We start from the raw sequence: 13349 nt of genomic DNA on the forward strand, positions 1-13349 counted from the left end.
CGTCTGTCCACTGTGAAACGTTTAAAGCTGATAATGAAGCTTTTAGTTGTCGATGAAAACGTTCTACCAACCCGTTTGCTTGTGGGTGGTAGGCGGTCGTTCGGAAGCGCGTGATTCCTAATAGTGTGGTCAGACAACGGAAAAGTCCAGATTCGAACTGGCGTCCGCGGTCTGTAGTGATGGTTGGAGGGCAGCCGAAATTCGCTACCCATCGTTCGACGAAAGCGCGGGCCACGGTTTCAGCAGTAATGTCCTTAATCGGTACTGCTTCTGGCCATCGAGTGAAACTGTCTACGCATGTTAGGAGATATGAGTATCCGTTCGAGTCGGGTAAGGGTCCTACCAAATGTAGATGGACGTGGTCGAAACGAGCGTCAGAGGTCTTGAAAGAGCCTAAGGGACATTTGTTGTGTCTTACGACCTTAGCTTTCTGACAGCTAACACAGGAGCGTGCCCACTCCCTCACGTCTCTATTCATGCCAGGCCAGCAAAAGCGTTCGGCTATAAGTTTGACTGTTGCACGAGCACCTGGATGAGAAAGATTGTGCAACGTATTGAAGACGTTGCGTCGATAATGTTTTGGTACAATTGGACGATCCCTACCTGTAGATGTGTCGCATAGTAAGGTTTCCTTACCTGTTCCCATCTGCCTAACACTTAGTTTAAGAGTTGTCGAGGATAACTCATGCTGAAGATCAATGTCTTCTTTTTGAAGCTGAGCGAGTTTAAGAAGGTCGAGTCCTTGGAAACTGTTCAAGGAACTTATACGAGACAAGGCGTCTGCAACTGCAATGTTTGCTCCAGAAATATGTTGTATATCTGAAGTAAACTGCGAAATGTAGTCCGGTTGTCGAGACTCTCGAGGTGAGTACTTGTCTGAAGGTGAACTTAAAGAGAAGGTAAGAGGTTTGTGATCGGTAAAAAGCGTGAATTCTCTTCCTTCGATGGAATGTTGAAAATGCCGTTCAGCACAATACATAGCTAGGAGTTCCCTACCGAACGTGCTGTACCTAGATTCCGCGTCTAACAACCGCCTCGAGAAAAATCCTAGAGGTTGCCACGAGTTTTTAACCCATTGTTGTAAGGCTGCTCCGATTGCTGAGTCGGATGCGTCTACTGCGATACTAATGGGCGCTTGAGTGTCCTGATGAGCAAGCAGGGTTGCTTTAGCGATGTGTTCCTTAACTGTGGAGAATGCTTTACGGGCTATGTCGTCTAAACTAATTGATTTCGCATTTCCACGAAGCTGATCGGTTAACGGTTTCATAAGGGACGCGCATTTAGGTATGAACCGTCTATAGAAACTTATAGGTCCGTTAAAAGTTCTTAAGTGCTTGATCGTGGTCGGTTCTGGGTAATCCAGAATGGCCGCCACTTTGCTCCTAAGGGGTAGGATGCCTTGGGCATCAATAGTGTGTCCTAAGAAGTCTAAGGAGTTGGTTCCGATTCAGCATTTCTGAATGTTGACAGTAATGCCATGCCTTTGGAGTCGATCGAAAACAATGTCCAGATGTTTGAGATGCGATTCTCTGTCCGGACTTGCTATTAGACAGTCATCAACATACGCATGTACGAAGTTGAGACCTCGGAAGACGTCGTCTATAAACCTTTGGAAGGTTTGAGCCGCATTTCTTACGCCGAAAGGCGTTAGAAAGAATTTGTGGAGTCTGAAAGGAGTTATGATGGCGGTTTTAGTAATGTCGTCAGTTGCCATAGGAATAAGGTTGTAAGCTTTAACTAAGTCGATTTTCTAAAAGACAGTTGTACCTTTCAAGATAGTTGTCAAATAGTGAATATGAGGCAACGGGTAACGATCGGGAATGGTTTTAGCATTCAGACGCCGATAATCACCAGTTGGCCGCCAATCATTGCTATCCTTTTTAGGGACCATGTGCAATGGGGATGACCATGGACTATTCGATGGTCGAATTGTCCCTAGGTCCATCATGTGGTCGAATTCGTTTTTAGCTAACCTAAGCTTCTCGGGAGCGAGTCTTCGAGCTTTCGAAAATACAGGTGGTCCTGTAGTCGAGATGTGATGTGTAACATTGCTGGTTACACAAGGTAATTTCGATTGCGATTGGTATATCCCGGGGTATTTGTCGAGTACTGATTGGTACAAGGGGTCTATGGCGTGCTTAATCGTGACTGGGGATAACCTGCAACCAGAACAAGGAGTTACGCAAACGGATAACCTAGTGTTTCCGTCTATTAACCTTCGTGAGCGTGTGTCGATGAGTAGATTGTGGTGTTGTAACAGGTCTATACCAATGATTGGCATAGAAACATCTGCAACAACGAAGATCCAGTGGATGGGTTTGCGTAAACCCACGTTAAGGTAGACGTACCTTTTACCGTAAGTAGCGATCGGCTTTCCGTTTGCCGCCTGTAAACTTAAAACAGACTCGCGAAGTCTGTCGTCGGGATTTGCTGGAAGAACGCTAACTTCTGCGCCAGTGTCGACGAGGTAGCGAACTTTCGTAGTCACATCCGTGACATATAAGAGGCGGCTGTGTTCGCCGGCTACGGTTGCCGTTAACGCGTGCCGGCTGGGAAGTTTCCCGAACTGTGTTTCGTGTCACTCGATTTTGGGGTCGGATAATTGCAGGGCTTCCTGCAATTACTGGAAGACTTACCGTACTGGTTGTGATACCAGCACCAGTCGGGGTTGTCTGTCTCTCGACCACGAGAGACAGATCTCTTACGTGAAACGCTCCTACGTGAGGATTTTGACCGACTACGGTCATTACGAACTCTAAGATATCTTGTAAGCGTGTGACATAGTTCGGCCATGTCAGTCGAGGTCGATTGGGGTTTTTCTTTGATGGAAAAAACCTCGGCCTTAGAAAACTTGGTGATTTCCAAGATTCGATCGGCAGATGCAGCTAGTTCATCTATGGCATTGTTTTGAAATGAAACAAGCACTGCCTGCACCTGTTGAGGGAGTTTAGACAAGAAAAGTTGTCTAAATAGGCCATCATCGAAAGTTCGTTGGCCAATGACTTCTCTCATTCTAAGCAACATGTCCGTCGCAGAACCATGTTGTAAGTCGATATTGTTAAGGAGTTGGTCTAACCGTTGTCGATCAGTTAGGTCTCCGCGTTTTAAAATCGATAGTTTAAGCGTTTCGTAAGGTTCGGGAACATCACTAGTAAACATACAAGGTGTTACGTACCTGTTAAACTCACGCGGTAACGCCTTAACTACCGCGAGGAAACGTGTGCGCGAGTCCGCGATTCCGTGCATGCAAAAATCGGCTTCTGCATAGCAGAACCAAGACTCGATATTGTTGGGCCAAAATGGCGTTAACTGAATCGAAATAGGGGGAATAGACTTTAACTTAAAAACTTTGGGTGAGTGTTCCGTCATAGTAATATAGATAACGAAAAATGTCTAATTAAAATATATTCGGAAAAAAAAATTCGCGAAAAAACAGCATATCACAATATATAAAATTCAAATAAAGAATAACAATGAATAATAATATTCCAAAATGGAACAGACTCACAGTATATTGGCTTGGTGTACCAGATCACGTCGGGCTCACCAATGACGATGCAACGGATGTTCTAGTTTTACAACTAGCTACCAGTAGCACCTTCTATATTCCATCGTTCCCAGTCAGATAGAAATCAGAAGTCAGACGAGAAGAGGCAGGAAAGATATATTTGATTCGTTACCAATATATCGAGGACCTTTTCTATAAGCTGGCTAATGAAACGTAGGAGCTGTGTCCCACGCCGTGTTGAAACGTGATTTGGTACGGATGCATGACCGAAAGCCTTCAGTTAAACAAGTCCACTTAAACAACGTGGTCAGCATCCAATGTCGAACACTTAGAAAGCTATTGATTTTGGGGAATTATTTACAGCTACAATCCATTTGCCTGAATAGCGTTTCGGCATTTTATCCAATGTCATTTCTAGATGGAAACCCTAAACCAAGTTCCTAACCCTCGATTGTAAATCAGAATCTTATTCATCACTGCTTTATAACCCTCACTTAGCACTAGTAAGCAGTAGGGTAATCTCAAGGTCATTGTAGCGTCGCTCAAAAATCGTCCATAAATTATACTCTTACGATTAATTAATAAAAAACAATGAGTTATGATATGTAACAAAGTGGAATGTGTTTAAGGTAATTTGAAGTTAGGATCACGAAAATGCAGCAACAGAGAGTTAAGTGTTCAAAAACGCTAACAACTACATCTCCTACTGTCTGTTATTTAGTCCTTTTTTCATTTGATGCAGCCGCTTTGTGATAAGGTAAAAGTCTGAGTTTGCATGTTATAGGTTGTCTTAATAGAATAGATAGTCAGCATAAGGTCGGAAACATGCGTAAGAGAACAATCTCAGTATCACTGATTGTTGTTCAGTCCCCAATCATAAGAGCCTGAAAAGGATCAAAATGTTCTGCTCCACGAAAATATTTGGATGGAAGTCGTTGTCTACAACACCTATATTTGCTAGTCAGCAGCCCCACCCTCCCTTTTTTTGTGACGTTAGGCTCATTAAGGTTTATTTTTAGGTAAGATATATCTCACACTATGCTCTATATTTCACACTGTTGGAAAACATTATTTCCATAAGTACCATTTTACAAGCTTATCAATTGGTTACAAATTATGGACTGTGCGTAAGGCATATACGCAATGCTTTTAATGGCTATAGTGTGTTATGTGTTTCCAAACAAAACACAACCATTGAAAAGGATGTGATGCAGGATAAATGTCTATGGAAGCAGGCGAAAAAGTGTAGAAATACAATAGTTATAAATAAAGCTATAAGTAATGAAATGTTCTCAAACACCCATAGTGGGTACAGACAATAAGAATGTACGATAATTAAGATTTTACTACAACACGATGTAAATTGGATAGTTTCCAACACGCATGTAGTCTAAACTAATTAGTTATTGTTAGTGATGTGTAAAACAGCTCAACCGTACGCGACCGCATTTAAATGTTTGATTAAACGCCCTCAACTAGGATTGTGTCCAGTTAAACCAGTGAGATTGAGGATGTACAGAGCTGCTGTTTCCGAGGATTTATTTATCGCTTCGTTTTCCACAGAATTGGAATGCCAGAGATTATCGCAGTGTAGAGAATACAACTTGAGTCTTTACCCTTCCAGAATTATATTCTCAAATGCGTCGTAATTGTTGCAAAAACTACTCCGGAGACTGCTCTAATGACTGCCGTATTGTAGTTGCTTTAAAATGGCAATATACACAATATGTGATAACTTGTGCGGCAGCTCTATACTGGCGTTTGAAATCGTACGCAACTTCACATCTTTGAATCACCTTGTTACATTTTACAACCTTCCAGGTTATTTTAGTGCTCATGATCGTATGCTTTTGTTTCTGTAAACATTTCGTTTTTTTAACTCTTAGGTACCCGCCTACTGAACCAATCTTCGTACCAACTGACTTCATGACGTGTAACGGCGAATGGAAATTCAAATGACAACTACACGTTTCCTATAAGAATTGTTTATCATAATAATACTGTATTTAACGAACAAATAATAGCTTTTCTCCGAAACTCCTATAGTGCTACTATTCCTAAGTTGTCTATAACAGTATCTTTGAACAGTATAGTCCGATCTTCAGGTCTTTGTACTCCGTTAGAATAGTTCGTTTTCTCATCTGTGTTTGCATTATATTTACACCGAAACCTATTTTTATACAGCTTGCTGGTAACTGGGTAGATTTCAGTAATGTCTTCGGGATACATTTAAGAGAACCGTAAAAAAATCGGACGAATTCAAGAGAATTCTGAATGGAGATATGAAAGTTCATCCCCGTACGAGTGTGACTATAAGGTCCACACTAGTAAACGTTGAGGATAGGTTGACAAAAGAATGACGAGAGGTGAGATTTTATAAGCGTAATACAGCACATGTGGGAAAAACCATCAAACCACTGTTTGATGTTGAAGGGATACAAACAAAATTTGAAATATATCCCACATAGACATTAGGCAACTTAAGTATTAATATACAGTATATATTTATGAGAAACAGCAGGATGTCAACTCTGAAGGAACCGAAATACTTTAAAAAAATATGCGGTCCACACAAATAATAACTAACAGAGGAGCAAAGCGTGACTGTGATTGAAAGACGAACAATTGGATTTTGAAGTTGTGAGTCATGAGGTCAGGTTCAAAATTCACTCATCCATATGGCTAAGTAGCATTTTGGTGTTATAGCTGATGTCAGTTCGTGATGCAAACTCCAACTCTAATCCATAAACCGAACCCCTAAACACCCAGCATCGATTATGATTTCTCACACTAATTTGTAACCCTTTAGAGACTGGCAAGTTGAACTCTATCACGGTCATTTTGGAAACACTTAGAAATACAGCTGACCGTAAGTTAGGGTCTTACTCAGGAGCATTGTATAAATGAATTGATCAAAACAGCCTGGACAGAGAAAATAGAATACAATCAGTCACGCTTTCGAAGCCACAAATTAACAGGTCACTGGACATTCTTTAACCCTTTCCTCGCTCTTCACAACGCTCGTAACTTGTTTCCCGATAAAATCTTATTTCTAAATTTTAAACGTCACAGCTGTTTATAAGAACTTTCGTCTAGATTTTGTCAAGTTACACAGTATTTGGACCGAATTGACTTGAGACATTCTTCATCCTTCAGCTATACATCTGCATACATATAGGCGATCTAAATCTTATATTTGTTCTATTAGTTTTCAAGAAACAAACCTTCGTAGAAGACAGATTTCATCTATCAATCAAAGAATTCTAATTTATAGTAACATGAAGGTACAGAAAATTGAGCATACTTATTCTTCTTCACATCTTATAATTCATATACTTTTAGTGCATAAATAACAAAATCTGAGTACGACTGGACAGAATTTTTATTACAAGCTTCTTGATAAGTTTAATTATTAAAACACAAATATACGAACAAAATTCTTACAAATACAAAGACTTGGATTGCTAGCTCGAATTCCTGTAACTCCTGCTATGTGTAAAAGATGAGATCGAACCCCATAAGGAAAACTAGTAGGAACACGATAATAATTTCATATATACATACAAATATTACTGTATATTAAAGCCTGATGAAGATCTAGTCAAAAACAATATTGTTCGCTTATATATGTTGTTCTAAATTGCATGTGTCTGTAAAAAATTAACTCAAAGTGCTTACCATAAAAAAAGTTCAAATCACCTCATGCTACTGCACAACTAAACTCAAATTCATATTAGCATACGAAAGATAAAAACACTAAAAATTCTTCAACATAAAAATGATATATAGTTCTCAAGAGAAAAAAGCGTTGATCGAGTAACGTTATCATTCGTGGTTTAGTATGAAGTAGTCAGTGAATTGATTCTATCTACAGAAGACCAAACATAAATTGAGCCATTCCCAGAACCAACCACCAAAACATCATTATGATATTCCAGCTGCAAAAAGGTGAATAAAAGAAATCTTTTTTATAAAAAGACTTATAGGTCATTTGAAAACTGATCATATTAGTAATAAGAATTTGCTCTTCAGTTCCTGGAACGAGAGCGACTTATAATGAGTTTTACTTCTTTGTCATTGAAGAGCAGTAAATTCACATTACAAGATTATAGTGTATCTGAAAAGATTCACTACTTTTTTTAAATAATCCCTTAAAATCACATAGTTAGAAACATGCTCGACCATATGTGTTCGGTAATCCAGAAAACAACTAAGTTAAGAAGACCACGTTAGATGATCATTTACCATTTGCCCGCATAATGTTAACAATGACTATAGTTGGATTATTTAACCTTATTAAAGCATAGATCACGTCAAAATGCAGTCCTCAGACTAAGCTAGGAAAACTTTAAAAAGCTGTGTGAATTCACGCTGACAAGAACAGATTCTTGATTGCCTAAAAATATGTTACACTCTTTAGAAAACAAGCAAGGGACAGTAGGAAAGAAGCAAATTTATGGAAGAATGTTGTCAAGACATATCAGCTTACTCATATCAAAAATAATGAGAATTCTGAAATAAAAAAGGTCGGTAAAGACCAACACAAGAACACGTTTTTGTGCTTGACGGTACTTATTTCCTTGTACACCCATAACACAACGACAGCCTGCTATATACTAGCAACTTGCTAAACAATTTCACTATAATTGTCATTAAACAGCCTGTTCTCGAAACAGATTTCAGGAAGCAATCGTGTCAATCTTGAGGATTTTTAAGCAAGAAATTGGCTGCAGTACACTACTAGTTTGCTTTTCGCTAGATCCTATAGGGCCATGAACAGACCTGTTTACTTGTTTGGGTTACACCAATCATGATAAAACACAGATGCAAAAATCTCGGAATTAGGACAAATAACTTACTCGTGGAATTTATAGTGTCTACATAAACTTACTCTCAGCTACGACAACATTTTCATGTAATATTATATAAAACATGATTATTATTTAGAAGAAAGAAACAGTGAGAAAATAAAGAAATTAGTAAGCAATCATATGTAAATATTTAATGTTCTAAAAACACACAATTATTCATTTGTATTCAGGGATAATTCCACAGATGAAGGGTGGGTGAAAAGTTTCATTAGTCACAATCAATAGATGCAGTTAGTTAACAAGAGATAATGTTGTGAAAGCAATTGACTAACTTAATGAGATATGGAGCAAATAACAACATCAGAGGGTCCGCGGATGACTAATATTTTCAAGATATCGGATTTATTGCTGCTATGAATTCTCTTATTACAACATAGCTATTGTTATTGCTTACTATTCTTCACTCAACAATTTGCCAAAGCAGAACAAAGTTGAGCAGAAACGTAATTATTTTCCAAATAAACAAGGTTAAATGGAAATAGAAACCACAAGAAAAATGTTAGTATCTTTATAATTTTTACACAAGATGATTCTAGAGTCTTCTCCAAGTATCTACTAGTGATGATTGGTTAAGAAATGGCTAGTCAGCGTGTCTAACTACAATCCAGCACGGAACATGCTCTAATTCAATCTATATCCTGCTAACAATTACCGCAGTCCAACAAAATAATGGATAGCCCTATACTGATTTGGTTGAACTGAAACCTAACGGGCAGTACTTAAGGCTGATGGGCAAATAACAAGACCAAGACAATAGTCGGGACATAAGTTATTCCATAACTAATTACGTACTTACTTACATACGCACGTCGCCCCCGATGGAGCATAGGCTGCCGACCAGCATTCTCCAACCCACTCTGTCCTGGGTCTATTTATAACTAGTAGATAAACTTAAATTTCACTGCTTACTAATTTTCTTAATGGTAGTTTATTGACCATTACTTTGTCTCATTCGTCTAAAGTTCTTTACTAAGTCGTTATCCTCGATTTTGCAAACCAAAACCGTTGGTTGCATCCCTCTAATCCTTTGATGACACTGGTCAACACTGCCGATGTCATTTACAAAATTTCTGTTAACCGTAGTATTGTGAAACATACTTATTTCCATTAATGGACTATCTAAAGTTAAGATCCAGAGTTGTCATGAAACCACACTCTTGATAAAAGTTGGTTCTACTTTCTAGATATCCTCATCAAGAATACAAATTTTGCCAGTCTTAAATTTCTGACTGAAATACTGCAGAACTGCAACGGTTTCAGCTCAGATAACTTTAATTAATCCGTTATTGAACAGATTGTTGGGATAATTTCAGTCTTCTAGGTTTATCTGCTGTAAAATTCTATAGGATATAGATTGAATTAAGGCATGTTCTGTGCATAATCGTATTAGAGCATCTAATTAGACCATCTCCAGCTTGTTAGCGTTATCGAATAAACGGAGAACACTGTAGAGTCACATGTACAAAGTATTGATATATATTAACATTTTTCGTACGGTAATTGATGCAGATTCAACTTAGTTTTTTGTAGCATAAATTACGTTCATGTCCAAGCCATGTTCTGATCCTGGGCTCAGTCGAGTGGAGTAAATTGTCTCTAGGATACTGGGTAATAAAGCAGCTGGGTTGAATAAACAGAACTTGACAAAAATAATCTCGTACAACAACTGCAGTTCGACTAGTCACCACCTCTCACATATTATTTTAGATCTCGCAAATATTTCACACAAATTCGTAATTTCATCTGTTCAGAGCCATCAGCAGTGAATAAATCACATCTTTCTTTGGACTAGGATGTTCAGTGGCCTATTTTTTAGACGTGAAGGATGGTGAGTGGATCGACGGAGTTAACTTGGGGATGGGGAAAGATGATATAGTTCTGAATGTTCTTTAAAAGGCAAATCACATGTTCTCGGAAGACAAGTTGCTATCGATTGATGAGTAATCAAATATGGCATATTCCATAACAGCTATGATGTTTCCACAACATATAAATTAGATAAATAGACTACTAAGGTTGATAATTTTCATCTACTGAAGTGTTTAGTACCTTCCAAACTATCACTTACTTCAATGCGCTACTATAGCTGGCCTATAGCAACAATAAAATCAAACCAATAAACACCGACCGATCAAAATTCTTGGCATATAGGTGCCCGCGTCACCAAATAAATACGTGCTGTTCAAGTCCTAAAGAACTTTGGTTGTTTCTAGTTTACCTCTAAGCCAATATAGTGACAGATTAAAACTTTGAAAGTGTGTGTTTAGTTGTGACTCTCATAATATTTCACTGCGAACGTCTCAGATACCGATATCGAGTGAAAAAAAGTTGAGGTATCTATGTCATCATAGTTCCATCAGGCTTGCAAATGTACTTTGGTGATAAGTCATTACTAACTCGAGAATTCGATCTAAGGCTTCTGAACATGGTTGGAGACGTTGAGTTACATGGCTTTAAGTCGTTAGAAATGGAGTAATAGCTCTCAATTTTCATCTTCATCTGAATTTTAAGCTTGTCATACCACACTTCTCAGTTTTTACTTGATATTTTCCTTTCGGACGACACCGTTTATCTTTCCAGTGAGGCCAGCGTAGTGCTCTTAATCTAGTTATTTTTCGTTCTGATTGATGATATTGTTTGACAACTTGAAGTAATATACTTTTGTATCGGTTTCTACGTTGATTATGACTCACTGGGCAAATAAATGAGGTTTGTTCGTAGTTGTTAATTATTAGTCGGTACCAGTCAGGGAGGCTTTGGAACTAGAAAATATCACATAGCTGTAGTTAGTGATTCTACAACCGCATAATACTGTTCTTAATTGATTGTATAACTTTTCGTTAAAAATTACATTGTCATTTATATTTGGATTATTTTATGAAAATTGGTACGATATTAGTTATTCTTAAACTAAGAGTGTCAAAAAGAACAAAAGAGGATCGAGTAGAAAATAAATAAAATAGGAAGCTGATGGGAACAACTAGTGATAAAATTACGGTTATGTGTAGAATTAGAATTGTTAGTTGGTGTAGCTTACTTTCTGGCCGGACTAACTGTATCTTCTGGATGATGGCTTTTGTAGTTCTCCTCGTCTACGCCCCATACAGTAGAACAGTCTTGACATTTGTATTGAAAATTCTGATCTTGGTTTTAGTTGACAATTGTTTTGAGTCCCAGATGTTCTTCAGTTGTAAATATACTGCTCTTGCTTTGCTGATCGTCGCCTTCACATCTGCATCAGATCCACCGTGTTCATCAATGATGATATGTAAAGGTTTCCACATTCTCCATAGTTTCTCCGTCAAGTGTAATTCGATTGGTGCATTTTGTATTGTATCGGAGAGTCTTGCTTTTCCCTTTGTTTATATGGAGACCTACTGCTGCTGCTACACTGGTCGTTTTTTTAATTTGTTGTTGCGTGTGTGATAGAAGAGCCAGGTCATCTGCGAAGTCTAAATCGTCCAGCCGCATCCTACCTGTCCACTATATCCCGTGCTTTCCTCCAGATGTTGACGTCTTCATGATCTAGTCGATCACCAGGAGAAAGAGAAAGGGTGAGAGTAAGCAACCTTGCCTGACACCAGTATTTACCTGAAAAGAGTCAGTGAGTTGTCCTCCATGAACGATTTTGCAGTTTAATCCATCATAGGAATTCCGTATGATACTGACTATCTTCTCAGGCACGGTGTAGTGTCGAAGAAGCCTCCATAGTGTTGTCCTGTCCACGCTATCAGATGCTTTCTCGTAGTCAGTGAAGTTGATGTAAAGTGATGAATTCCATTCAATTGACTGTTCCACAATGATACGTAGAGTTGCGATTTGGTCTGTACACGATCGATCCTTACGGAATTCAGCCTGTTGGTCCCGAAGTTGGGCGTCTACGGAGTCCTTCATTCTGTTCAACAATACCCTGTTGAAGACTTTTCCTGGTATTGAGAGAAGTGTGATGCCTCTGTAGTTATCGCACTTGCTGAGATTGGCTTTCTTTGGTATCTTGATCAGAAGTCCTTCTTTTCAGTCTGTTGGCACTTGTTCTTCATCCTAAATATTACTGAAGAGAGTGTGGAGTATCTTTGCAGTTGATGCTATATCTGCTTTCAGTGCCTCTGCCAGGATGTTTTCTGGTCCTGCTGCTTTGCCGCTCTTGATTTGTCTGATGGCCATGCTGATCTCTTTAATTGTTGGTGGGCCAACATCTATTGGGAGGTCTGTGGGTGCTGCTTCGATGTTGGGTGGGTTCAGTGGAGCTGGTCTATTCAAGAGTTCTTTGAAGTGTTCTACCCACCTGTTTCGTTGTTCACAGATGTTGGTGATTACCTTACCTTCTTTATTTTTCACTTGTCGTTCTGGTGTACGGTAATTTCCAGCGAGTTTCTCAGTATCTCGAAGGAAGGCTGTATTGAACCTTTGTAGTGCTGTTTGTCCAGTTGTCCAGTGTTTTTTTAGCTTCAGTCTCATCTTGGCCACAACCAGGTGGTGATCTGAAGCTATGTCAGCTCCTCTCCGGGTTCTCACATCTTCCATTGATCTTCGGAATTTTTTGTTGATACAGATGTGATCAATCTGGTTCTCTGTGGTGTGGTCCGGTGAGATCCATGTAGCTTTGTGAATGCGCTTGTGTGGGAATATTGTGCCGCCTATAACCAATTTGTTGAATGCACATAGGTTTGCAAGTCTCTCCCCATTTTCACTTCTCTCTCCTAGTCCATGTCGTCCAATTACATCTTCATATCCTGTGTTGTCCACTCCAACTTTAGCATTTAGATCTCCCATCAGGATGGTGAGGTCCTTTCGTGAGCACTTTGCTATAATTGATTGCAGCCTTTCATAGAACTGATCTTTATCATCGTCGTTGCTATCATTGGTGGGTGCATAACATTGGATAACATTCATTGTGATCCCTTGCTTCTTTGTTCTGAATGAAGCTTTGATTATCCTGGGTCCATGAGATTCCCATCCCACAAGTGCAT

General features: G+C 39.0%; 1 protein-coding gene across 1 annotated transcript; it reads right to left on the bottom strand.

Moving 5' to 3' along the window:
* Positions 1-6873: 6873 nt before the first annotated feature.
* On the bottom strand, positions 6874-7446 carry Smp_199780 (hypothetical protein; the record flags this gene model as incomplete). Its single annotated transcript, XM_018797819.1, has 1 exon — positions 6874-7446. The coding sequence occupies one exon, from the start codon at positions 7444-7446 to the stop codon at positions 7345-7347; it is 102 nt and encodes a 33-aa protein (XP_018644751.1). The 3' UTR covers positions 6874-7344.
* Between the last annotated feature and the right edge of the window lie 5903 nt (positions 7447-13349).

The sequence above is a fragment of the Schistosoma mansoni genome, assembly GCF_000237925.1.
Source record: "Schistosoma mansoni, WGS project CABG00000000 data, supercontig 0459, strain Puerto Rico, whole genome shotgun sequence".
NCBI classification, from domain to species: Eukaryota; Metazoa; Platyhelminthes; class Trematoda; order Strigeidida; family Schistosomatidae; genus Schistosoma; species Schistosoma mansoni.